Source organism: Pongo abelii, chromosome 16, assembly GCF_028885655.2.
Source record: "Pongo abelii isolate AG06213 chromosome 16, NHGRI_mPonAbe1-v2.0_pri, whole genome shotgun sequence".
Taxonomy (NCBI): Eukaryota; Metazoa; Chordata; class Mammalia; order Primates; family Hominidae; genus Pongo; species Pongo abelii.
The window spans coordinates 22,511,255-22,537,433 of record NC_072001.2 but is presented as its reverse complement, the minus strand read 5'-3'; the positions used below and the strand labels follow the sequence as shown (position 1 = coordinate 22,537,433).

Here is a 26,179-nt window from a genome sequence, read left to right as displayed (position 1 = left end):
TACAAATTACTACAACTCACCAAATATAAAATAGATCATCTGAATAGCCCTACCACTATTAAGAAAACTGAATTCATAATTCTAAGAATCCCGAGAAAAAAGAAATTACCAGACCCAAATGAATTCACTGGATAATTCCATCAAACATTAAAAAAGAATTAACACAGACTCAAAACAATCTCTTCTGGAAACTAGAAAAGGAAAAACCTCCCAATTCATTTTAAGAAGCTAATATTAGCATGATATCGAACCTAACGACAGTACAAACTACAGGACAATGTATACATAGACACAAAAATATTCAGTGAATTATTAGCAAGTAGAATTAAACAATATATAAAAAGAATTACACATCATCGCCAAGTAGTTTCACTGCAGGAATGCAAAGCTGGTTCAACAGTCAAAAATCAATGTAACCCACCCTATTAATAGGCTAAAGAACAGAAATTGCATGATTACAAATCAATTGATTTAGAAAAAGCAAATGACAGGCTGGGCACAGTGGCTCACTCCTGTAATCCCAGCACTCTGCAAGGCCGAGGCGGGCAAATCACAAGGTCAGGAGATCGAGACCTTCCTAGCTAATACGGTGAAACCCCGTCTCTACTAAAAATACAAAAAATTAGCAGGGCGTGGTGGCGGACACCTGTAATCCCAGCTACAGGAGGCTGAGGCAGGAGAATGGCGTGAACCTGGGAGGCAGAGCTGGCAATGAGTCAAGATCACGCCACTGGACTCCAGCCTGGGCGACACAGCGAGACTCCGTCTCAAAAAAAAAAAACAAAAGAAAAAGCAAATGACAAAACTCAATACTCATGCATAAAAATTCTCAAAAAACAGTAACAAATGGGAACTTCATCACTTTGATAAGCAGCATTTACAAAACCTTAAGCTAAAACCTATGCTAACAACAATGTCAGAGAGGGTCCTCCTAGACCTACTTTACACAGCAGAGAGAATTATTAGGAATGATTTAGATAGTCACTAAGAGTTTACTCTCCTAAGAGATTACAACACCAAATGGCCAGCAAGCCCTTTTCGTTAGACAAAAAGAAAAGCTGTGATCTGTTAACACTCTCAGAAGGCTCACTATGAAATGTACACTTCTGAACTCCTGCTGAGGGCCTACACGCTGCAGTGTTGAGAAGCAAGTGTCCAGAGGTCTCCTTGGAAACACTGCAAAAAAAATGTGAGGGACTGATGGATGAATAGAGGGACGAAAAGGTGGAGAGAGCAGTGATAAAGCAAGTGGGATGATGCCAGCGGCACAGTCTTAGGTGGTGAATATGTGGGTGCGCACTGTAAAATTCTTTCAACTTTTCCGTATTTTTTTCATAATAAAATATTGGAAAAAATAAACCTGTGAAAAAGGAAGTTTTAGTCAAACGTATCTAAGCAAAAGAAAAAGCAAGTTCTAAATTCGTATGGCTCAAATTAATGTGTTTTTCTTTTTAGGTTGAGATGCAAAAGAAAAAAAGAAAAAAAGGAATGAAAGGAATAGGAGCTATTCTAAAAGCGACAAATTCCACCTGCAGTTTGACTAAAGATGACGTGGCTGAAGAACATGCTTTGAATCCAAGCCCCTTCAAGGCTGCCAGGTAGAGAGTCGGTTCTGCGAAAGCTCCATACCTGTGAGCAAGCAGGGCTTCCAAGTAAACCCTCTTCATTAAAGCCGCCCTGAGTCAACAAGCTGGGCTTTAATCTGAGCAAGAAAGGTATACTTCGTGGCTAGTTACCCACCCATAACTGTAGGTACTTTGATAGCTAGGTGAGGGGAAAGAAGGAGAAAGGCAAAACAACAGATTTTAAAAATCACAACAAATGTTTATCAAACAGTATGTGCCAGGCACTGACTTAGAAGCTTCAAGTGCATTATTTCATGTCATTTGCACAGCAACTCTCTGATAAGTATTCACTTATTTTATATATATTATATAATTTTAATTATTTACATTATATTATACTTATTCCTTTTTTTTTTGAGACAGAGTCTCACTCTGTCACCCAGGCTGGAGTGCAGTGGTGTGATCTCGGCTCACTACAAGCTCTGCCTCCCGGGTTCACACCATTCTCCTGCCTCAGCCTCCCGAGTAGCTGGGACTACAGGTGCCCGCCACCACGCCCAGCTAATTTTTTTGTATTTTTAGTAGAGACGGGGTTTCACCGTGTTAGCTAGGATGGTCTCAATCTCCTGACCTCGTGACCCACCCGCCTCGCCCTCCCAAAGTGCTGAGATTACAGGTGTGAGCCACCGCACCCGGCCACTTACTCCTATTTTATACATGAGAGGCCCAAGGTGAGACAAAGTGATTTGTGTAGAGTCAGATAAAGCCAAAATTGATAACCAGACAGACTGAAAAACTTCTCTGCCAGCAGATCTAGAAATGATAAATGAAGATCTTCAAACTGAAGGAAAATGATACCAGAGGGCAACTGGGATATAAACAAAACCTTAAGGGCCCAAAATGATAAACATGTAGGTTAACATAAATACTTTTTTTTTTGGTCGGTCGTGGTGGCTTTTGGGAGGCCAAGGCAGGTGGACCACCTGAGGTCAGGAGTTCGAAACCAGCCCGACCAACATGACGAAACCCTGTCTCTACTCAAAAATACAGAATTAGCCAGGCCGTGGTGTTCACTTGGACATATGACACAGCAACACAACCAACCAAGAACAGGTCAGAAGCAGGAAGCTGTGGTCAGAGCATTGCCCCGCAGCTCAGGCAGCGTTAATACCATTTGCAAGTGGAGAGTGACAAGTTAAAGATGTAACTGAAAATGCCAGAGATGATAGATTTAAACCCAAGTGGTCTAAAGATTCCAAATAAAAAACAGAGGTTGTCAGGGTGAATAAAGAAGCAAGACCTAATTATATGATACCTAAAAGAAATCCACTTTACATATACACAAAGGTTGAAAGTGAAAAAAGCTAAACCAGGCAAACACACTATGCAAACACCAAATCAGAAGAAAAGAGGGTAGTCAGACCAAGGTTACTTCACAACAAACAATATCACCGGAGATAAAGGGGGTCAAATTTATGAAAATGACATAAAAATCCTAAAAGTGCATGCACCTGGCTGGGCATGGTGGCTCACGCCTGTAATCCCAGCACTTTGGGAGGCTGAGGCGCGCAGATCATGAGGTCAGGAGATTGAGACCGTCCTGGCTAACACGGCGAAACCCCGTCTCCACTAAAAATACAAAAAGATTAGCCGGGCGTGGTGGCGGGCACCTGTAGTCCCAGCTACTCGGGAGGCTGAGGCAGGAGAATGCCGTGAACCTGTGAGGCTGAGGTTGCAGTGAGCTGAGATCACGCCACTGCACTCCAGCCTGTGGGACAGGCAACACTCCGTCTCCAAAAAAAAAAAAAAAAAGAAAAAAACTGCATGCACTTTATAACATAGTTTTCAAATACATGAAGCAAAAACTGCAGAGCTGAAAGAAAATAATCCATAATTAGCATGAGAGATTTCAATTCTCCTCAGAAGAGGAACTAAGCAGTGAAATTGCTCTTCATGCCTCCCCAGCACAATGGAGATACTCCAGGGAAATAAAGGCCAGTCACTGGGGCTCATCTCCCCAGAACGCTGAGACGCTGAGACTGGCTTCTCTGTAAATAAATGACTAGTATTTGCTAGGAAAAGAGTCCTTATCTATGAAATGTTTTTAGCAAGATGTGGTTAGTTGAGGATTGTGTTTGGTAAACATACCTAAAATCCACAGACTTATGGGGACGTGGCTCCCTGGAAAAGGTTCCCTAAGGTGTATAAACCATCTGACTACAAAATGGGAACACTGCACATCCTTAATGCTCCTTGTTCAGTGAGATGATGACACACCTCAGTGAGAAGACGACACGCCTCAGTGAGAGGGCAACACGCCTCAGTGAGGGGACAACACACCTGAGAGGACAACACACCTCAGTGAGGGGATGACACGCCTCAGTGAGGGGACGACACGCCTCAGTGAGGGGACGACACGCCTCAGTGAGGGGGCGGCACGCCTCAGTGAGGGGACGACACACCTGAGGGGACGACATGCCTCAGTGAGGGGATGGCACGCCTCAGTGAGAGGTCTCATCTCTCAGGCGGGGTTCAAAGAGGACGGACTTGGGGGAGTTGCACAGCTTGTCCCACATCTCTCCCCACTTTGCCTGAGCACACAAGTGAGGATATTACTTGTATCTTTAAAGTTACTAAGTAATCAGGAACGGGTAAGATCTCTGAGATTCATGTCAAACTAATGTGGTAATCCAACCTTGTGTGTTAGTTCAACTCCTCTTCTAACAGTGAATAGAACAAGTAGGCAGAAAATTATTTCAAGTCAAGGATACCTGAACACTATCAACTTGATCACATTAAGCTTTACGGGGCAGCAAAATACACATTTTTCTTTTTTTTGAGACATAGTCTCATTTTGTCACCCAGACTAAAATGCAGAGGCACAATCGAGATTACAGGCGCCCACCACCAGACCCAGTTAATTTTTGTATTTTTCGTAGAGACAAGGTTTCACCATGTTGGCCAGGCTGGTCTCGAACTCCTGACCTCAAGTAATCCACCCACCTCGGCCTCCCAAAGTGCTGGGATTACAGGCATGAGCCACCGCACCCAGCCACATTCTTATTACATATGCATGAAACATTCCACAGAATACACCATATTCTGGGGCTTAAGACAAGCCTCAACATTGAAATCACAGAATATTTTCTCTGACTACAACTAATTTAGAAATTGTTAACAAGAGATATTTGAAAATCCCCAACCATTTAGAAATGAAATAACACATTTCCAAATAATAAGTGGGTAAAAGAAGAAATTAAAAGGGAAATTAGAAAATATTTTCAACTGAATGAAGATGAAAATAAATAAACATTTCCAAATTTGTGAAATGTGGCTAAACAACGCTTAGAGATAAATTTATGTTATAGTTTTGAACACCTGTTAGAAAAGACAAAAAATCTAAAGTCAATGATCTAAGCCTTTACCTTAAAAAACTAGAAGAGGGATGGGTGTGGTGACTCACACCTGTAATCCTAGCACTTTGGGAGGCCAAGGCGGGCAGATCATGAGGTCGCGAGATCGAGACCATGCTGGCTAACATGGTGAAACCCCGCCTCTACTAAAAATAAAAAAATTAGCCGGGCATGGTGACGGGCGCCTGTAGTCCCAGCAACTCGGGAGGTTGAGGAAGGAGAATGGCGTGAATCCGGGAGGCGGAGCTTGCAGTGAGCTGAGATGGTGCCACTGCACTCCAGCCTGGGCGACAGAGCAAGACTCTGTGTCTCAAAAAAAAAAAAAAAAAAAAAAACTAGAAGAGACAGAAGAGCAAATGGAACCCAAAGGAAGCAGAAAAAAGGAAATAATAAAGAGTAAACAGAAATCAATGAAAAACAAAACAAACAAAATCAATAAAACCAACAACTGGCTCTTTGAAGAAACTCAATTAAACTGATAACTTCTAGTAAAACTGATGAAAATGGAAAGAGAGAAAATACAAGGCACATTTCAGCAAACTTCTGGATAACAGGTAGTATATGCTGGTACTTACTACACACAAGATAACTGCATAGGCTCTTTGCCTGGCCTACTGTGCTGATCCCATAACAGCCTACAAGGTAGGTACTATTATTAACCCCACATACGGACTTTTATTAAGAGACAGGGTCTCACCCTGTCACCCAGGTTGGGTGTAGTGGCACAATCATAGTTCACTGCAGCTTCAAACTGCTGGCCTCAAGCAATTCTCTCACCTCAGCATCCCAAAGTGCTGGGATTACAGGCGTGAGCTACCATGACTGGCATCACAAATTATTTTTATATATGTACATTTACACAGGTATGTCCATTCAAGGAAAAGAAAGTCTGAATATCCACACTGAAGGGATAATAGTGGCTAACTCTTAGAGGAAAACTGAAATTGGGGTGGGCAGTCAGGTGAAATCTTTATCATCTATACATTTTTATAAGAATCCAGGTATATTTTTAATTGGAACAAAAATGCATCACACATTTAAAAAATTTAATTACACAAAATAAAGTAAGCAAAGAATAAATATACGGGTTTCACCGGGTTGGAGAAAGGGAAGAGATTATGAACTCCATCCATGATAAAGAACTCCTATAACCCAAAACAAAAAACTCAATTAAAAAATGGGCAAAAGGGCCAGGCACAGTGGCTCATGCCTGTAATACCAGCACTTTGGGAGGCCTTGGTGGGTGGATCACCTGAGGTCAGGAGTTCAAGATCAGCCTGGCCAACATAGTGAAACCTCGTCTCTACTAAAAATACAAAAAATTAGCCAGGAATGGTGGCAGGTACCTGTAATCCCAGCTACTCAGGAGGCTGAGGCAGGAGAATCACTTGAACCCAGGAGGTGGAGGTTGCAATGAGCCAAGATTGTGCCACTGCACTCCAGCCTGGGCAACAAGAGCCAAACTCCGTCTCAAAAAAAAAAAAAAAAAAAAATGTGCAAAGGATTTGAACAAACATTTTTCCAGTAAATGTATACAAATGGTGAATAAGCATGTAAAAAGATGCTCAGCATGACTAATCATCAGGGAAATGCAAATCACAACAACGAGATGCTGTACCTACTCACACAAAAAAGGATGGCTATCATCAGAAAAGGAAAAAAAAAGAAAAAGTGTTGGTGAGGGTGTGGAGAAACTGGAACCTTGGTATACGGCTGCAAGAATGTAAAACACTGTAGCCACTGCGGAAAACAGTTTACTGCTTCCTCAAAAAGTTACATCTACTGCCAGGTGCAGTGGTTCACACCTGTAATCTCAGTAACTCAGGAGTCTGAGGCAGGAAGATCGCTTGAAGCCAGGAGTGTAAGACTAGCCTGGGCAACACAGTGAGAGTCTAATTAGTCAAGCGTGGTGTTGTTCACCTGTAGTCACAGCTACTTGGGAGGCTGAGGCAAAAAGATCACTTCAGCTCAGGAGTCCAAGGCTGCAGTGAGCTATGATTACATCACTGCATTCCAGCCTGGGTGACAGAGTGAGACCCAATCTCAAAAATAACAATAAATAATAAGTTAAACATAAAACTACCACATTATTGGCCAGGCACGGTGGATCACGCCTGTAATCCCAGCACTTTGGGAGGCCGAGGTGGGCGGATCACGAGGTCAGGAGATCGAGACCATCCTGGCTAACACGGTGAAACCCCGTCTCCACTAAAAACACAAAAAAATTAGCCGGGCGTGGTGGCGGGCACCTGTAGTCCCAGCTACTTGGGAGGCTGAGGCAGGAGAATGGCGTGAACCCGGGAAGCAGAGCTTGCAGTGAGCCGAGATTGCGCCACTACCCTCCAGCCTGGGAGATGGAACCAGACTCGGTCTCAAAAAAACAAACAAAAACAAAAAAATCTATTGACCAATTCCACTCCTAGGTATAGACACAAAGAATTAAAAGCAGAGACTCAAGACACTTGTAAACCAATGTTCATAGCAGCATTACTCACACAAGTCAAGAGACGAAAGCAACCTGAGTGCCCACTGATGAAGGGATAAAATGTGGCTTACATATATAATGGACTAGTATTGAGCCTTTAAAAGGAAGAAAATTTTGACACATGTGGATGAACCCCACAGACCTAAGAAGTTCAATAACCCAGTCACAAAAGGACAAATACTGTATGATTCCCCTTATAAGGAGACACCTTGAGTAGTCAAATTCTGAGACAAAAGTAGAATGGTGGTTGCTTGGGGGCAGCAAGGAGTTAGTGTCTCATGGATACAGAGTTTCAGTCAGAGAAAATGCAAAAGTTCTAGAGATGGATGGTGGTGATGGCTGGGCAACAATGTGAATATACTTAATGCCAATGAACTGTACACATAAAAATGGTTAAAATGGTTAAGTTTTATGGTATGTATATTTTACCACAATATTTAAATTTTTTAAACTACATTTTTAAAAACTGTTAACAGGCCAGCTGCGGTGGCTCATGCCTGTAATCCCAGCACTTTGGGAGGCCGAGGCAGGCAGATCACAAGGTCAGGAGATCGAGACCATCCTGGCTAACACAGTGAAACCCCGTCTCTACTAAAACTACAAAAAATTACCCAGGCATGGTGGCAGGTGCCTGTAGTCTCAGCTACTCGGGAGGCTGAGCCTGTGGCAGGAGAATGGTGTGAACCCAGGAGGCAAAGCTTGCAGTGAGCCGAGATCCCGCCACTGCACTCCAGCCTGGGCAACACAGTGAGACTTCATCTCAAAAAAAAAAATTGTTACCAAAAAATTACTAATAATCCATCCAAGTTATTTAGAAAAGGAGTGTCAGATCAAGCTTTCCAAAGTGCCAAAACTCAGAAGATTACCTGGTTGCTTGCCCCATACCCAGCTGTCCAGAATTCACTTGGCACTATATACAGGTGTAGGAGTTTCTTCTTCATCTTTTTTCTCTCTGTCATCCAGATCTTCTTTCTTTGTTCCACTTTGTTCAACACTATCATCTGCAGAATTAAAAAATTTTTAATCTGTAACCGCTTTTCAGAATGCCATACCATTAGTCAGTCTCTGCAAATGTCCCTCCCCGAAAAGTTAAACACACATCATGAACTGAATGTTTGACAACTTAAAAATAAAATACATCAATCATATCTGTAACAGATCCAATAAAATTTTCATAAAGAAACCAAAACATTGGCCGGGTGCGGTGGCTCACACCTGTAATCCCAGCACTTTGGGAGGCTGAGGCGGGTGGATCACGAGGTCAGGAGATCGAGACCATCCTGGCTAACATGGTGAAACCCCACCTCTACTAAAAATGCAAAAAATTGGCCAGGCATGACAGCGGGCGCCTGTAGTCCCAGCTACTTGGGAGGCTGAGGCAGGAGAATGGCGTGAATCTGGGAGGCAGAGCTTGCAGTGAGCCGAGATGGTGCCAATGCACTCCAGCCTGGGTGACAAAGCGAGATGCCATCTCAAAAAAAAAAAAAAAAAAGAAAAGAAACCAATATATCAAATTATTTAAAGCATGTCTTCCAAAATGATATTCCATCAACTTCCTAATGGGATTTTTAAGCCATTCTACTGAAATCAGTTTCTTAAGAGTGAAAATTACGTAGTATAGATGACTTCTTTGTATAAGAAACATTAGTTAACATTTAATTATAGTGTACAGGTAGGCTTACAAATAGAAATTATTTAGAAGCAATAAGATTGTTAAATAATTTGATAACATTGGTGATGAAAACAAAATGACACCTAAAAGGTACAGAAATAGTTTGGTGGTAAAACTTTGCATATTGAAATATAGAGACCCCTCTGTTATCTGAAATAAACATGAACAAAAACTGACACAGAAAATCAGTTCAAGTAATAATTAGCAAAATATTTACCAACCGTTTTCATTTGCATAAATAGGGCAGAATCATGAAATTTCAAAGATACAATGTTAGTATTAATACTCATAACTATATATAGTTATATGTAGCTATATACACATATATAACTTTAAATTTAGTCAGAATTTTTATGGTAACAAATAAACTGTGTGCTATTTAAGTCGTATTTTCCAAAGAATAAACAAAAGTGTAATGAAGAAATAGTGGTGCATTTCTAGTTCTTAACACAGAGGACACCTTGGTAAACTTTTTAGATCATAATATTTTTAAGTCATTAAGACCATCTAAAACTATGCCTTAACTTGCTTCGGAAAACAGTTCAGCACATGATCCAACTTTCACACTACTAGGTCTTTATCCTAGGGAAATGGAAACTACATTCACACAAAATCTGTACGGAAATGCTCACAGCAGGATTACAATTGTGAAAGAAAAATGGAAACAACCACAAGGTCCTACAATAGCAGAATGGATAAACACCATGTGGTACATCCAAATGATGAAATACTACTATTCAGCAATATAAAGAACCATTAATACACAGAACAACTGATAAATCTCAAACATATAACTGGGAGTAAATGAAGATGGTTTTAAAATGTTACTTAAAATATGGTTCTACTTACATGACATTCTCAAAAAGAATACCCTACACCGATGGAGAACAGACCAGTGGCTGCCAGGGTAGGAGGCCAGGGAACATGTGATAAAAAGGAGCACCTTAAGGGAGCTTTTGAGGTGATGAAACTTCCCCATCCTGATGATGGTGGGGGTTACATGAATCTATAGAGGTCAAAATTTACTCAACTAGATACCACAATAAAATAAATTTTATATAAGTTTTTTAATTAAAAAAAAAGTCAGCTGGGTGCAGTGGCTCACACCTGTAATCCCAGCAATTTGGGAGGCCAAGGCGGGCGGATCACAAGGTCAGGAGTTCGAGACCAGCCTGGCCAACATGGTGAAACCCCGTCTCTACTAAAAATACAAAAATTAGCCAGGTGTGGTGGCATGTGCCTGTAATACCAGCTACTCGGGAGGCTGAGGCAGGAGAATCGCTTGAACCTGGAAGGCAGAGGTTGCAATGAGCCGAGATCATGCCACTGCACTCCAGCCTGGGCGACAGGGCGAGACTGTGTCACACACACACACACACACACACACACGCAAAGTTAATGGTTCTCATTAATATTAAAGTTTCAATGAAATTCTACAAACATGTATTTAACATTCAGCGTATTCAAAGCACTTTTATACTAAAGTAAAAAGATAACATCTAAAAAAACTTTAGAAAAACCTATCACATACATATAACTAATCGATGCAAATCTGGCTTTGGAAAGGGTCATGAGACAATATCTAGGTCCAGGGGCTGGGCACGGTGGCTCACGCCTGTAATCTCAGCACTTTGGGAGGCTGAGGCGGGCAGATCACTTGAGGTCAGGAGTTCAAGATCAGCCTGGCCAACATGGTGAAACCCTGTCTCTACAAAAATACAAAAATTAGCTGGGCGTGATGGCCGGCACCTGTAATCCCAGCTACTCAAGATGCTGACGCAGAAGAATCACTTGAACCTGGGAGGTAGAGGTTGCAGTGAGCCGAGACTGTGCCACTGCACTCCAGCCTGGACCACCGACCACCGAGTGAGACTTCATCTCACAAAAAAAAAGAAAGAAAGAAAATATCTAGGTCCAGGTTAGGCAGGACAGCTGGAATACAGTCTGGTGGAATCATATCAGAGCAGGGAGCTGCATCTGGAGGGCTGGAGTAGGGTGTGGCCCCACTCTAGAAAGAAACTGAGAAACGCACCCTGGGTGAAGCAAGAGCAGAGTCCCATTCTGCAACAGGTGAGCATTTATCCCGATCTGAGAAACTACATGCAAATTTATAAGTCTCACTTAGCCTCTTATTTTCCTTAACAACATGTAAAATGAAAGAACAAACAATTCAGAAGGTTAAGATGTGAAATACACTGAATTCAGAAATCATACACAGAAAGGTAGGAAATGAATGGGGGAAAAAAGCAGCTAATGGAGAGTGAAAATGAGCCAGGTGGGCAGCTCACACCTGTAATCCCAGCACTTTGGGAGGCCGAGGCAGGTGGATCACTTGAGGTCAGGAGTTTGAGACCAGCCTGGCCAACATGGTGAAACCCTATCTCTACTAAAAATACAAAAATTGGCCGGGCGTGGTGGCAGCCACCTGTAATCCCAGCAGCTCTGGAGGCTGAGACAGGAGAATCATTTGAATCCAGAAGGCGGAGGCTGCAGTGAGCCAAGATGGCACCACTGGATTCCAGCCTGGGCAACACAGTGAGACGCTGTCTCAAAAAAAAAAAAAAAAAGGAATTTAATATGTATAAATCTATCTATAAATATTTTCTAATAATAAAAAACACACATCATGCCACACTAAAAATAAAGACATTTACTGAGTGCCAAAAAATCTCCCTAAAAATCCCAATCACTTGGGATCTACGTAAAGACAATTATGCTCTGCTTTCTAACCATGATTTTTAAAAGAACAAAGGGCAAAAAAATTCATCAAATGTGGGCCAAGCGCGGTGGCTCAAGCCTGTAATCCCAACACTTTGGGAGGCCAAGGCGGGCGGATCATGAGGTCAGGAATTCAAGACTAGCCTGGCCAATATGGTGAAAGTCCATCTCTACTAAAAGCATAAAAATTAGTTGGGCGAGGTGGAGGGCACCAGTAATCCCAGCTACTCAGGAGGCCGAAGCAGAGAACTGCTTGAACCCAAGAGGTGGAGGATGCAGTGAGCCAGGATCATGCCACTGCACTCCAGCCTGAGCGACAGAGCAAGACTTCCTCTCGAGAGGAAAAAACAACAACAAAAAAATTCATCAAATGTAATGAATAAAACACATAGTTTAGATTTTTCCATGTACTTAGTTTTTCTAAGAGCATCTTTTGGAACTACTGTTTCACAGAAAACACTTCGGGGAACGTTTTAATTTATTAACAAATACTGGAGGGCTAGGAGGAAGAGGTTAAAACTTTTTAAAATATACAGAGTGAATCATTGATACGTGCCCAAAAAAAAAAAAAAAAAGTTGCTGATTCCTGTCATGGAAGGCACTGTCATATGGACACTGTTAGCCTCAGCATGTGGAGGTCCAGAAAGGGAAAATTTCAAGTCAGATAGAATTCTATATATACCATTTATTTGGAGCCTTCAGCCCTCAAGATCCTAACATCATGACCTCAGTTTCAACACAATTGTCCTCAGTCCTTGTATTGGTTACAAATACAAACCAAACAGCTCAACTGAACTAACTCTCATCTCTCCAGAAACACAAACACAAGACCTCATAAAATGAGTGAGTTTCTACAGGCCATAATTACTGAACTTACTTCTCCAATTTTCCCCTCCACAGTTAACTAAACAGCTCAAAAACTGTCAGTAACAACAGTCACCATGATATGGTTAGGAGTGTGGCAGATTTCTTAACCAGAAATAATAAATAGGAAAAAAATTTTGCCTATTCATATATCTCAAGTTTCGTGCACTTGCAAGAAACTAATTAAAAGGCAGCCGTGCACAATTTACAAAAACAGCCATAAAGACTGTTAACATTATAAGTTACAGGAAATAAACCTGCTCCTCTAATATAGCAAGATACAACTGACTTCCCCTTACATGCCCTAAAAAAAAAGCCTTACCCGAGAAATTTAATGGAAGCAGAAACACATCAAGAAAAAGACATGTCAAACCCCACCTGTATATCTGTTTGCAACCATTTGGAGTCAAGTCGAGCCTGGGCAGCCAAACAGAAAGATTCAGAGGGCATCTTTTCTCCAGCTTCCTCCCAGTTCTCAGGCCTGCAAGTAAACATACATGTTGAAGACCTAACGCTTTTTAATAACTTACAAAGACACTCCCGAAAAAGTTTAATGCAGAAAAAAAAAAAGAGAGAGAGAGAGAACAGAAAGAGGGGAGAGAAGAGCTGGGGGAAGGGAGTGAGGGGGAGAGAGGGAAAGAGGGAAGAGAGGGAGGGAGAGGGATGTTCGGGGAAGGGAAAGCCTCCTTCCAAGGTAGGCAGGGTGTGCCGGGTTTCTGCACCACGCTGGCGAGACCTAGAGAATGGACGCTCATATGAGGCCAAGTCACAATGTCATCTGCCCTCAAATCCAAAAAGTACACACACACGACAGGAAGTCCATCGTGTTAACGGACAAATGACAGCAGCATAAATCGGCCGCTTTACCCCACAGCAGGGCGCGTGCGTGAAACAAATTACTCAAAAGGATCGCTAGTAGAAAAACCCACAGCCGCCACCACCTAGAGATGAAGAGAGGCCGGAGGCTGCGCCGCGGGCGGTCAGCGCAGGCCCAGGTGCGACCGCCACGCCCACGCCCGCCAGCCCCGCGCCTGCACCGCCCCCGCAGCTGGCGTCCCCGGTGTCCCAGGCCAGGACCTGACGCGCTGGGCCAGGCAGCCTCGCCCCGCCGGCTTGCGGACACAGCCACACAGCAGCCGCTGGCTCAGCCCGCGCCCACGATCCCGGCGCCTCTCGAGGCCCGAGGGGCGGGCGGACACGGGACTACCGCCCCCCGCGTACGGCCAATCGCAACGGGGCTGCTCCGCCGGCGCAGCCAAAGGGGAAGAGAAGCCCTTCGCGGCTCCTCCGTACTCTCCGGCTTCCCGCAATCCCGTTTATCTTCCTGCTTGGTTCTCACGGGCTGCGGCCAGGGCCAACCGCGGGCGCCGGAAGGCGGGATTTCCGTTGCAGGCCCGCCCGCCCGCACTCCCACAGGAGACTGTCTCTCCCCGCCCAGCGCTCTTAATTATGCCGCGGGTGGTTGCGCTCACGCCAACTGGAGCTGTTCAGGGATCGAGTGGGGAGACCAGCTCCCCTGGGGATGAGAACGGATCTTTGTGTGGTCGGCTGGGGACTGAAGAGTTTCCTGGTGTGTGTTCAACTGAATGCAGCAAGAGTCTTGGGCAGATTACATGGAGCAGCTGTGGAAGCACTCGGCAGGGAATCCAAGAAAGAAACACCTCCAGCGACCACAAAACAAAATTGAAGAAATATAAAACAATGTAGGCCCGGCAAAGTGGCTCACGTCTGTGATTTTCAGAGCTTTGGGAGGCTGAAGCGGGAGGATCCCTCAAAGCCTGGAGTTGGAGGATCCCATGTTGCCCGACTGGGCAACATAGCAAGACCCCATCTCTTAAAAAAAGAAATTAACAATTAGCCAGGTGTGGTGGCGCACACCTGTGATCCCAGCAGCTCCAGAGGCTGAGGCAGGAGAATCGCCTCAGCCTGGGAGATCAATGCTACAGTGAGCTGAGATCGTGCCACTGCACGCCCAGCCTGGGCAACAGAGTGAGATCCTGCCTCTAAGAAAAATACTGGCCAGGCATGGTGGTCACGCCTGTAATCCCAGCACTTTGGGAGGCCCAGGCAGGTGGATCATTTGAGGTCAGGAGTTCAAGACCAGCCTGGCCAACATGGTGAGACCCCTTCTCTACTAAAAATACAAAAATTAGCCTAGTGTGGTGGCACGCGCTTGTAATCCCAGCTACTCGGGAGGCTGAGGCAGGAGAATCGCTTGAACCCGGGAGGCGGAGATTGCAGTGAGCTGAGACTGCACCACTGCACTCCAGCCTGGGGGACAGAGGCTGCAGTGCAGCCTTGACTTACCGGCTTCAGGTGGTTCTCCACCTCAGCCTTGCCAGTAGCTGGACTGCAGGCATATGCAACCATGCCTGGCTAATTTTTGTATTTTTTGTAGAGACAGGGTTTTGCCATGTTGCCCAGGCTGGTCTCAAACTCCTGGAATCAAGTGATCCGCCCGCCTCAGTCTCCCAAAATCCTGGGATTACAGGTGTGAGCCACTGCACTCGGCTAATAGTAATGAATTTAGAACACAAGGAAAAGATGTTATTATTTTCTTAGTTATATTTTATCTATATTTTCTAATTTTTCTAAACGTGTAAAGATAAAATTCTCTTCTTAAAACTCAATAAGACCTCAGAACAAAAAAAATTGGAGTATAAATATTTATTTTAGTTAACTTGTACAAATTCGGTTTCTGGAAAAGGAATGGAATAGATTTTCTGAGAAAAAAAAAATCCACCACTTTGGCCGGGTGCGGTGGCTTACGCCTGTAATCCCAGCACTTTGGGAGGCCGAGGCGGCAGATCACCTGAGGTCAGGAGTTCAAGACCAGCCTGACCAACATGAAGAAACCCCTGTCTCTATTAAAAATACAAAAATTAGCCAGGCATGGTTTCAGGCACCTGTAATCCCAGCTACTCAGGAGGCCGAGGCTGGAGAATCGCTTGAACCCAGGAGGCAGAGGCTGCAATGAGCTGAGATGGCACCATTGCACTCCAGCCTGGGTGACAAGCAAAAAACTCTCTCTCAAAAAAAAAAAAAAAAAAAAAAGAAAAAAAGAAAAGCCGACTGGCTGAAAGGATTAAAAAAGAAAACGATCCACCAATGTGCTATCTACAAGATAAACATTTTAAATTAAAATAAACAGATTGAAAGTAAAAGAATACAAAGATACAACATTCAAATAGTAATAAAAAAGAGCCGAAGTGGCTGTACTAATATCAAATGAAATACACTTTAAATTAAAGCAGGGCTGGGCATGGTGGCTCATGCCTGTAATCCCAGCATTTCGGGAGATGGAGGCAGAGAGATTGCTTGATCCCAGAAGTTCGAGATCAGCCTGAGCAACATGGCATAATCCCATCCCTACAAAAAATACAAAAATTAGGTGGACATGGTGGTGCCCACCTGTGGTCCCAGCTATGTGGGAGGCTGAGGTGGTAGAATCACGTGAGCCGGGGAGGTTGAGGCTGCAGTAAGCAAGAGCCCGGGAGGTTGAGGCTGCAGTAAGCCAAGACCAGGCCCCTGCACTCCAACCTGGGCAATAGAGTGAGACCCTGTCTCAAAATAAAAAAAAATAAAAAAAGGGTTGAGAGACAAACCTTCTTGTTTGGGATTTGCTTCTCATGTAGTACCTTCTCTGAACAGCAGATGGCATGAGATCATTGGTCATATCTGGGCCACTGGATCAGAAAAATTGTCATTCAAGAGCAAATGTGAACCTTTCGAAGACGCAGACACCCATTCTGTAACACACCGTCACTCGTTGAGTTTTGGTAGCTTGCGGATGTCCTGCAGTAAGTGATTGGAGCTGAGTTTTAAAATGGGTTTCTGTTTACATTTTGTTAATATCTTGATGTCTAAGAGTTAATATCTTGATGTCTAAGAGTTTTGTGTGCCCATACGGTATTTATTATTTTCTAGGCTTCTGAGATAAGTTGCAGAGGAAGAAGTTTACTCTGTGTCATTGAATGGTATTTGAATTTCACTTGCCTCCTTGTTTATATTCCCCTCCATTAGTATAGGAAAGCTACGACAGTTATTAGATACAGAAATCGTTTACTTTGAGGGTATTTCAATTACTGTTGAAAACACCTTTTGTTGTTGCTGATGTTAACTTATGGTAAGCTCCTAGAATAGAATTGTTCCCCTCACTGCAGTGTGTTTTTTCAGCTGAATTATTTTATATGTTGACATTTCTGTGAAACACCCTTTGTGTTGGTCATGTTAGATTTACCAGGAAAGAAAAATAGAATATTTTGCTGAGTGTTTAAATAGAAACAACGTTTTAAATAGTGATATCTCCTAACTCTGAGAGAACAATAGATTTCTTCTTAGGAAGCCTTCCTCAGTGAAGAGTGTGCTGTGCATTGTTGTATCTGGGATGGGAGAATGTGATCTAATGGTTAATTAAAAGGACCTTGTTTCTTTCGGAATGAAAATCTGAATGAGGAGGACAAAAAAGAACAGATCCTTTTCGTATCCCAGCATTATGATGTTTGTAGGCTGTGGGTCCTAACAAATTGTAGCTGACAAAATACAGGAGTTTTAATAACACACCCAAAGCAAATGATTGTGCTTAATATTAAAGCAACAGATTATCCTCAAGAAGGTAATATTAAAAGCTTTCTGACCTGAATGGCCTAGTGGAAATATCTTTCTAGGCCATTCAGGTCATAGGCTTGAAGCTGCATCTGCATCCCTCTTTCCTTGTAGGGAAGAAGGTGATTGATGTGGCTGCAGGCTCCACCCACTGCCTGGCTCTGACTGAGGACAGCGAGGTCCACAACTGGAGGAGCAACGACCAGTGCCAGCACTTTGACACCTTGCGCGTGACCAAGCCAGAACCTGCAGCATTGCCAGGACTGGATGCCAAACACATAGTGGGAGTTACCTGTGGGCCTGCCCAGGTACTGAATATAGAGCTTGATTTGGTATTTTGGAGGATTTTGGTTTCCAGTTGTTCATTATCAGTATATAGGAAATACCACTGAGTTTTGTTTGTTGTTCTTGTGTCCTGCAGTTGTGCTAAACTCATTTATTATGAGCTTCATTGTAGTTTCCTTGGGTTTTCTTCATGGACAATTAAATGCTATCTGTATAGAGGGGCAGTTTCATTTCTTCCTTTCCAGTCTGCTTGCCTTTTATGTATTTTTTCCGGCCTGATTGCCCTGGCCAGGACTTGCAGTGTGAAGCTGAGTAGGAGAGGTGATAGTGGGTGCCCTGCCTTGCTCCTGACTGTAGGGGAAAGCAGTTCAGACTTTCACCATCAACTGTGATGTTAGCTGTGCATATTTATGTGTAGGTGCCTTATTACCAGATTAAGGCAGTTTCTTTAATTCCCCCCAATTTTTTTTTTTTTTTTTTTGAGACAGAGTCTCGTTCTATGCCCAGGCTGGCGTGCGCTGGCGTGATCTCGGCTCACTGCAAACTCCTCCTCCTGGGTTCACGCCATTCTCCTGCCTCAGCCTCCTGAGTAGCTGGGACTACAGGTGCCTGCCACCGTGCTCAGCTAACTTTCTGTATTTTTAGTAGAGACGGGGTTTCACCGTGTTAGCCAGGATGCTCTTGATCTCCTGACCTTGTGATCTGCCTGCCTCGGCCTCCCAAAGTGCTGAGATTACAGGCGTGATCCACCGTGCCCGGCCTTAATTCCCCCTTTTAGAAGCTTTTGAAAAATGCTGAATGGGTGTTAAAATTTGTTAAATGCTTTTAATCCAAATGAAATGGTCATGCAGTTTTCCTTCTTTAGTGTGTTAGTGTGGTATATTACATTGATGATTTTTACTTTCCTTTTCTTAAACTTTTTTTTTTCTTTTTTAGAGATGGGGTTTCACTATGTGGCCCAGGCTGGTCTTGAAATCCTGAGCTCAAGTGATCTGCCTGCCTTGGCCTCCCAAAGTGCTGGGATTACAGGTGTGAGACACTATACCAGCCTGATTTTTAAATACTGACCAAGCCTTGTGTTACTGGGATAGGGATCACTTGGCCACAATTTACTACTCTATTTTTTTTTTTTTTTTTTGAGACAGAATCTCACTCTGTCACCCAGGCTGGAGTGCATTGGTGCAATCTCAGCTCTCTGCAACCTCTGCATCCTGGGTTCAAGCAATTCTCCTGCCTCAGCTTCCTGAGTAGCTGGGATTAGAGGTGTGCACCATCACACCTGGCTAATTTTGTTTGTTTGTTTGTTTGTTTTTAATAGAGATGGGGTTTCACCATGTTGGCCAGCCTGGTCTCCAACTCCTGACCTCAAGTGATCCACCCTCCTTGGCATCCCAAATTCCTATGATTATAGGCGTGAGCCACCGCGCCCAGCCCTATTCTGTTTCTATATTGCTAAATTTGACTTGGTAACACGTTTTTGAGGATTTTTCTGTTGATGCTCATCAGGGATGTTGGTTTGCAGTTTTCTTTCTTTGTATTATACTATCTCGTCTGACTTTCTGTCAGGGGAAAGCTGAACTTATACGAAGTATTGGCATGTGTTCCCTCCTTTTCCATTTTCTGTAAGGGATTGTGTAGAATTAGTGTTGTTTCTTCTTTAAATGTTTTTGAATCCATCTGAACCTGGAGATTTCTTTCTAAAAGATTTTTCGCCGGGCACGGTGGCTCACGCCTATAATCCCAGCACGTTGGGAGGCCAAGGCAGGTGGATCACCAGAGGTCAGGAGTTTGAGACCAGCCTGGCTAACATGGTGAAACCCCGTTTCTACTAAAAATACAAAAAATTAGTCGAGCTTGGTGGCGTGCGCCTGTAATCCCAGCTACTCAGGAGGCTAAGGCAGGAGAATCACTTGAACCTGGGAGGCGGAGACTGCAGAGAGCTGAGATTGCACCAATGCACTCCAGCCTGGGTGACAGAGTGAGACTCTGGCTCAAAAAAAAAAAAAAAGATTTTGCAAATTCAATTTATTTAACAGATATAGAACTATTGAGGTGACCTGTTTGTTTCTAGGAGGATTTTCCTGGTTTGTGGCACTCAGACATTGCTTTATTTCATCTAAGTTGTCTGATTTTTACATGTCAAGTTTTCCTTAGCATTCTCTTGCTAACCGTCTGAAGTCTGTGGGGCCTGCAGTGATGTCTCTTCATTCATTCCTGATACTGATAATTTGTATCTTTTCTGTTTTTTTCTTTGTCAGTTTTACTAGAGTTTTTCAATTTTGTTGATCTTTTCAAAGAACAATCTTTAAGTTTCATTAATTTTTGCCTTTTTTTTTGTTTTCAATCTCATTGGTTTTCTGCTTTTATCTTGTCATTTGTCCCTTTGGCTTCTTTTGTGTTCACTTTGCTCTTTTTTAGTTTCTTAAGGTGGAAACTTAGATTGCTGATTTAGACCTATCTTTTCTGTAATATATAATGATTTGATGCTATAAATTTTCCTCTAAGCAGTGCTTTAATTAAACCCACAAATTTTGGTGCATTTTCATTTATGTTCAAAGTATTTTCTAATTTCTTTTGAGAATTGTTCTTTGACCCATGGATTATTATTATTATCATAATTATTATTTTTCTTCAATACGGAGTTTCACTGTTGTTGCCCAGGCTGGAGTGCAATGGCATGATCTCGGCTCACTGCAACCTCTGTCTCCTGGGTTCAAGCGATTCTCCTGCCTCAGCCTCCTGATTAGGTGGGACTACAGGCGCCCACCACCATGCCTGGCTAATTGTTTTGTATTTTCAGTAGAGATGGGGTTTCTCCATGTTGGCCAGGCTGATCTTCAACCCCTGGCCTCAAGGTGATCCCCCCAACTTGGCCTCCCACAGTGTTGGGATTACACGCATGAGCCATTGCGCCTGGCCTGACCCATGGATTATTAAGTATGTTGTTTTATTTTAAAGTGTTTGCAGATTGTTCTGTTAATGATTTCTAGTTTAATACCATTGTGATTGGAGAACAAACTGCATATGATTTCATTTCTTTTAAATTTGTTAAGGCTTATGTGTCAGGATATGTTCTCTCTTAGTGAACATTCTGTATGTGCTTAAAAAGTATATGTATGGTCTGTATATGTATGGTCTGTATATACATATATGTATTCATATATGTATACATATACGTATAAAAAGTATATGTGTGGTCTGTTTGTGCTTAAAAAGTATATGTATGGTCCAGCACTTTGGGAGGCCGAGGCGGGCAGATCACGAGGTCAGGAGATCGAGACCATCCTGGCTAACACGGTGAAACTCCGTCTCTACTAAAAATACAAAAAAAATTACCTGGGCGTGATGGCGGGCGCCTGTAGTCCCAGCTACTCGGGAGGCTGAGGCAGGAGAATGGCTTGAGCCCAGGAGGTGGAGCTTGCAGTGAACTGAGATCGCGCGACTGCACTCCAGCCTGGGTGACAGAGCTAGACTCCATCTCAAATAAAATAAAATAAAATAAATGTATATGTAAAGTATATGTATGGCCAGGCACGGTGGCTCACGCCTGTAATCCCAGCACTTTGGGAGGCTGAGGCAGGTGGATCACGAGGTCAGGAGATCAAGACCATCCTGGCTAACATGGTGAAACCCCGTCTCTACTAAAAATACAAAAAATAATTAGGCAGGCATGGTGGCGAGCACCTGTAGTCCCAGCTACTCAGGAGGCTGAGGCAGGAGAATGGCGTGAACCCGGGAGGCAGAGCTTGCAGTGGGCTGAGATTGCACCACTGCACTCTAGCCTGGACAACAGAGTGAGACTCTGTCTCAAAAAAGAAAAAAAGTATATGTATTTTGCTGTTGCTGGGTGAAGTGTTCTATAAATTAGATCCAGTTTATTGATGGTGTTCTACAGTTCTCCTAGATTTTTGCCGATTACTTGTTCTCTCACTATGAAAGGGAGTGTGTGTGTTATATGTGTCTAACAATTCATTGTCCAGTTAGAGTTGCTATTATACCACTTCAAGTGGATGGAGAGCCTCACTGCCATCCATTAATGTGCATTAATCATTTTGAGAGTGAAAAGATTTTTAAAAATGTTTTTACTTTTTTAGGTATGGCCAAGTGAGATGGGGCTAGTGAAATGGGCACGAAAATTGGAAGCTGATAGTGTGTGAGCTAGACACCCATGAATGCTTTTTGACTGGGCAGTTAGAGGGATGATAGGTAATAACATAAGGCAGCTCCATCACACACGCTGGTGACTCCTGTGGAACAGACCAGCAGCTGCATTTGGAGATTCATTTTAGATTGTTCCGTTTCCTCTTAGAGCTGTGCTTGGTCATCGTGTTCTGAGTGGTCCATTGGCCTCCGTGTCCCTTTACGGGTGGACATTTGCTCAGTGACTTTTGAGCAGCTGGATCTCCTGCTGCAGCAGGTGAGTGAGGGAATGGACGGCTCCGCGGACTGGCCGCCGCCCCAGGAGAAAGAGTGCATGGCCGTGGCAATGCTGAATCTTCCACGACTTCAGGTATTTGTGATTTCCCTTCCTCTTGCTCCTTTTATAAGTGTCTCAGCGATTTGTAAGGTTTATGTATTTTGAAGGCCTGTTGGATGAAGTATTTTAAAGTAAGATTGTAATGCACTAATAATGGACGCAAGGCTTAAAAAACTTGATCTGTTTATTTTGTTTGTCCTGGAAGTCAGCCTCGGCATGCAGGAAAAGTGTGTATGGATTGTGTTATTTTTGCTAGAATCATTAGTTTGTTGGCATTGTTACTGTTTTACTGTTGTTGCTTGTGGAGAAATGACTGGGTGAGATCACAGGTGATGGAGAGAGACAGCGCTCAGCTGAGACACCAGTGCTGGCCTGTCTCTCCTCTGTACTGTGAAAACCCTGCACCAAGAGGGTCCGGTCTTTGGTTTCCCTGGGCCACACTGGAAGAAGAATTGTCTTGGGCTACACATAAAATACACTAACGATAGCTGATGAGCTTAGAAAAAAATCCCAAAAATATCTCATGATGTTTTAAGAAATTTTACTTTGGGCCGCATTCAAAGCCGTCCTGGGCCCCGTGCTGCCCTCGGGCCATGGGTTGGACAAGCTTGATCTACTCAGTAAGCTCGGCTCCCAAAGCAATACCTTCCTTTCCTCACCATGAAGGTTATGGTTATGGTCAAAATAAAAGCTGCAAAAGTCTTCCTCCCTGGCAAAACTAAAGCTGAAGTGTTTGATCATCATCTTTTGTCTTTGTAATAAAACCCTCTAACTTAATGACAAGAACCACAGTTTTCTCGACATAGTAATTTTTCCCTTTTATTACAGTGGTTTCTGTGTAACAACCCGTCATGTCCCTCTTCCAGCCCCTCCCCTTTTTGCCCTGCTTCTAGAATGTACAGAACTGAGTGTAGTGTTTAGTTGCAGTAATGAACCGAGCAGAGGTCTGAAGTGTGCTTCTCTAGTCCTCTGTAGCACTCATTTATCACCATACCTGTGGCATCCTGGCATTTGCGTGGGTGCAGCCCAGGTGTTTGCTGCCCCTCCTGGTTTTCAGTGATGTTTCTGTTCTGGTCGGTGCTGTGGGGCGTGGCCTCGTGTATGTCTTAGGCTGTCGAGGTGTCCCAGCATATGGTTTTGCATTTGCCTCTCCGGGGTCCTGAGGGTTCTGTAGGTTTCACAGACTCTAGGTGAGTTTCGGTGGTCATTTCCTGACCTGTGATATCTACACCTAGATGAGTGGTGTGCTTTTGATTTCACTTCTACTCCCAGGGCAAGGCCGGGTCTCTGATTTCTCGTAGGGCCTCTTGCCACCCAGAGCCTGGGACGGGCAGTGTGTTGCCCCCTGGCTGTGGTTGGCTGGCAGGCAGGTGATCCTGAGTGGCTCCCAGCCTTCTGCAGGAAGCTCGGGTTCAGTGGGTCGTTGTGTGCATTCCCGTGTGGGAGGTTGTGCTGAAGCCTGGCGGCTTGGCTCTGCTTCCAGAGCCCGGAACCTCTTGATTCCTGCTGTGTGTGCCCATGTGAATTTCGGTTTTGCACTTGAGGAGTTTCCTTGTGTACTCTCAGCTCCGCAATCTAATTTTTAGCAGCTTTTTTTTTTTTTTTTAAGACAGGGTGTCACTTTGTCACCCTAGCTGGAATGCAGTGGTGCAGTCTTGGCCTGCCAGGTTCAAGTGATTCTCCTGCCTCAGCCTCCCAAGTAGCTGGGACTACAGGCGTGTACTATCACACCTGGCTGATTTTTTTTATAGACATGGGGTTTCATCATGTTGGCCAGGCTGGTCTTGAACTCCTGATCTCAAGTAATCTTCCCACCTTGGCCTCCCAAAGTGCTGGGATTACAGGCATGAGCCACCGCCTGTGGCAGCTTTTGTGGTTACATTGTAGCCATTATTTGTGTTTGGTGCAGATGGGTGGGGTGGGGTGGAGGTTGCTGTTGCTAGTTGTTTAGCTCTTCTGCTGATCTTGAGCTTTTCCATATATGTGTTCATAGTGGGGTTACAAAAATTCCTCTAGAAAATACTTCAATTATTGTGGGTAAGAGTTTTTTTAGTCCAGTTTTTAAAAATACATAAGCTGAGAAGTTATTTTGTCTATTTAAATAATACTTCAAATTGAGTTTTATTCGGTGTTTAATAAGACTTTGAAATTCACTCATTTTTAGGGGTTCTAAGTGAAAATTGTTTTTCTCCTTTCAGTTGCATGCTGCCATTAGTCACCAGGTTGACCTGGAATTCCTTGGTTTAGGTCTGGGCAGCGTCCTCCTGAACAGCCTGAAGCAGACGGTGGTGACCCTGGCCAGCAGCACAGGCATGCTGAGCACCGTGCAGTCAGCCTCCCAGGCCATGCTGCAGAGCGGCTGGTCCGTGCTGCTGCCCACCGCCGAGAAGCAGGCCTGGGCACTCTCTGCTCTCCTGCCCTGCGCAGGTGGGCTCGGGGAAGGAACAGGAGACGGCATGGTTCAGGGTGCTGGGAAGGGATGGCGTTTCACTCAAATTGGCACACACTTTCTAGTTCAGTTTCAGGCAATGAAGTGAACATAAGTCCAGGTCGTCGATTCATGATTGATCTTCTGGTGGGCAGCTTGATGGCTGCTGGAGGGTTGGAGTCAGCCTTACACACAGCCATTACTGCAGAGATCCAGGTATGGCCTTGGAGGCACATGTGACCGGTGGTGCGCTGAGATCAGAAATACCACACTCACACATGTGAAGAATAACTGAAAACAGTAAAACACTCAACTTTTATCATATCCAAGTATTTTCTTAAATTAAAATTCTTTTATGTGCTAATTTTAAAAATTATTGAGATGATTTAATTGTGATAAAATACTGCATGTTGCCTGTTTCAGTGAAGTTAACAGATAACCTGTTACTCAGGTAGACCATTCCCGTCACCCGGAAAGATCCCTGTGCCCTTGGCACTTGCAGCCAGGATACTCCCCTGCCCTCAGATGACATGCATTTCGCCTGCTCTGAGTGTCGCAGCAATATAACTGTATAGTATGCACTCTTTCCTGCCTGGCCTTGGAGAATGATTTTCAGATTCACTCACTGATGTGTCTATTGTGACTTCGTTTTTATTATTGGGAAGTTTTCCATTTTCTGGGTGTAGTACTCTTTGTTAGTTCATTCTCCTATTGAAGGACATTAAATTGTTTTTGGTTTTAGTTTTCTTTTTTTTTTTTTGAGACAGGGTCTTGCTCTGTCACCCAGGCTGTATACAGTGACCTGATCTTGGCTCACTGCAGCCTTGTCCTCCTAGGCTCACAGGATCCTCCCACCTCAGCCTCCTGTGTTGCAGGGACCACAGGCATGTCACCATGCCGGGCTAGTTTTTTGATTTTTTTTTTGTAGAGACAAGGTGTTACTGTGTTTCACAGGCTGGTCTCCAACTCCTGGGCTCGTGATCCCCCCACCTTGGCCTCCCAAAGTGTTGGGATTACAAGCGTGAGCCACCACGTCCAGGCTTTCTGGTTTTTAGCTGTGTAGAGCTGCTATGATTGTGCTGTGAACAAGTACTTTAGTGAACATATGTCGTCCCTTTGGGTAAACACTTGGAGTGGAATTTGTTAGGTTCTGGGGTCAGTGTGTATTCATAGTTTCCCAAAGTGGCTCTGCCATTTACATTTGAACCAGGACTTTTGTGTGTGAGAATTCCAGCTCCTTCTTGTCCTTACAGAGCAGCTAGATGCTGCGTGTGTGGGGCAGATCACATTGGGTTTTGTGAGAGCCAGTAGCAGGGTTAAGGATTTTAGGGACTTCACAGAAGGAGGCTGAAGAGCATCAGCAGAGGCAGCCTGGACCTTGGATCTGTAAACAGAAGACACTGTTTGAAACTGCACAACTGAGTTGGGGTTTCCAACAGGGCAGGTGGAGGCCTGTGGGTAGGTGTGTGCGGCAGCCACAGAGACTGGGATAGCTTGGCACTGGGGTCAGGGCTCAGCCAGCCTGTGTCTTCACACCTGGTAATGAGATCACTTGTAAACAATTTCTGTTTATGAATTACAGGATATTGAAGCCAAAAAAGAAGCACAGAAGGAAAAAGAAATTGATGAACAGGAAGCAAATGCCTCAGCATTTCATAGAAGCAGGA

At 43.9% G+C, this 26,179-nt stretch overlaps 1 protein-coding gene and 1 pseudogene across 1 annotated transcript; one reads left to right on the top strand and one right to left on the bottom strand.

Annotated features, from left to right (window-relative positions):
- The window catches only part of LOC129050358 (E3 ubiquitin-protein ligase HERC2-like), a 27,250-nt pseudogene extending 13,530 nt beyond the window's left edge, over positions 1 to 13,720 (bottom strand).
- LOC129050013 (uncharacterized) lies at positions 13,381 to 26,179 on the top strand. The gene is made up of 8 exons (XM_063716104.1): positions 13,381 to 13,411; positions 13,787 to 14,420; positions 16,369 to 16,517; positions 17,437 to 17,630; positions 21,917 to 22,117; positions 24,283 to 24,511; positions 24,599 to 24,728; positions 26,095 to 26,179. Exons 1-7 carry the CDS (start codon positions 13,381 to 13,383, stop codon positions 24,619 to 24,621), a joined length of 1,461 nt encoding a protein of 486 aa, XP_063572174.1. The 3' UTR covers positions 24,622 to 24,728; positions 26,095 to 26,179.

Bases quoted from the DNA above. Each gene is read 5' to 3' on its own strand.
- LOC129050013 (XM_063716104.1), top strand. From the start codon at position 13,381: ATGTTCGGGGAAGGGAAAGCCTCCTTCCAAG. The intron at 13,412-13,786 runs GTAGGCAGGGTG...CCGGTGTCCCAG, and splicing joins AGGGAAAGCCTCCTTCCAAG to GCCAGGACCTGACGCGCTGG. The intron at 16,518-17,436 runs GTAAGTGATTGG...CTTTCCTTGTAG, and splicing joins TAGCTTGCGGATGTCCTGCA to GGAAGAAGGTGATTGATGTG.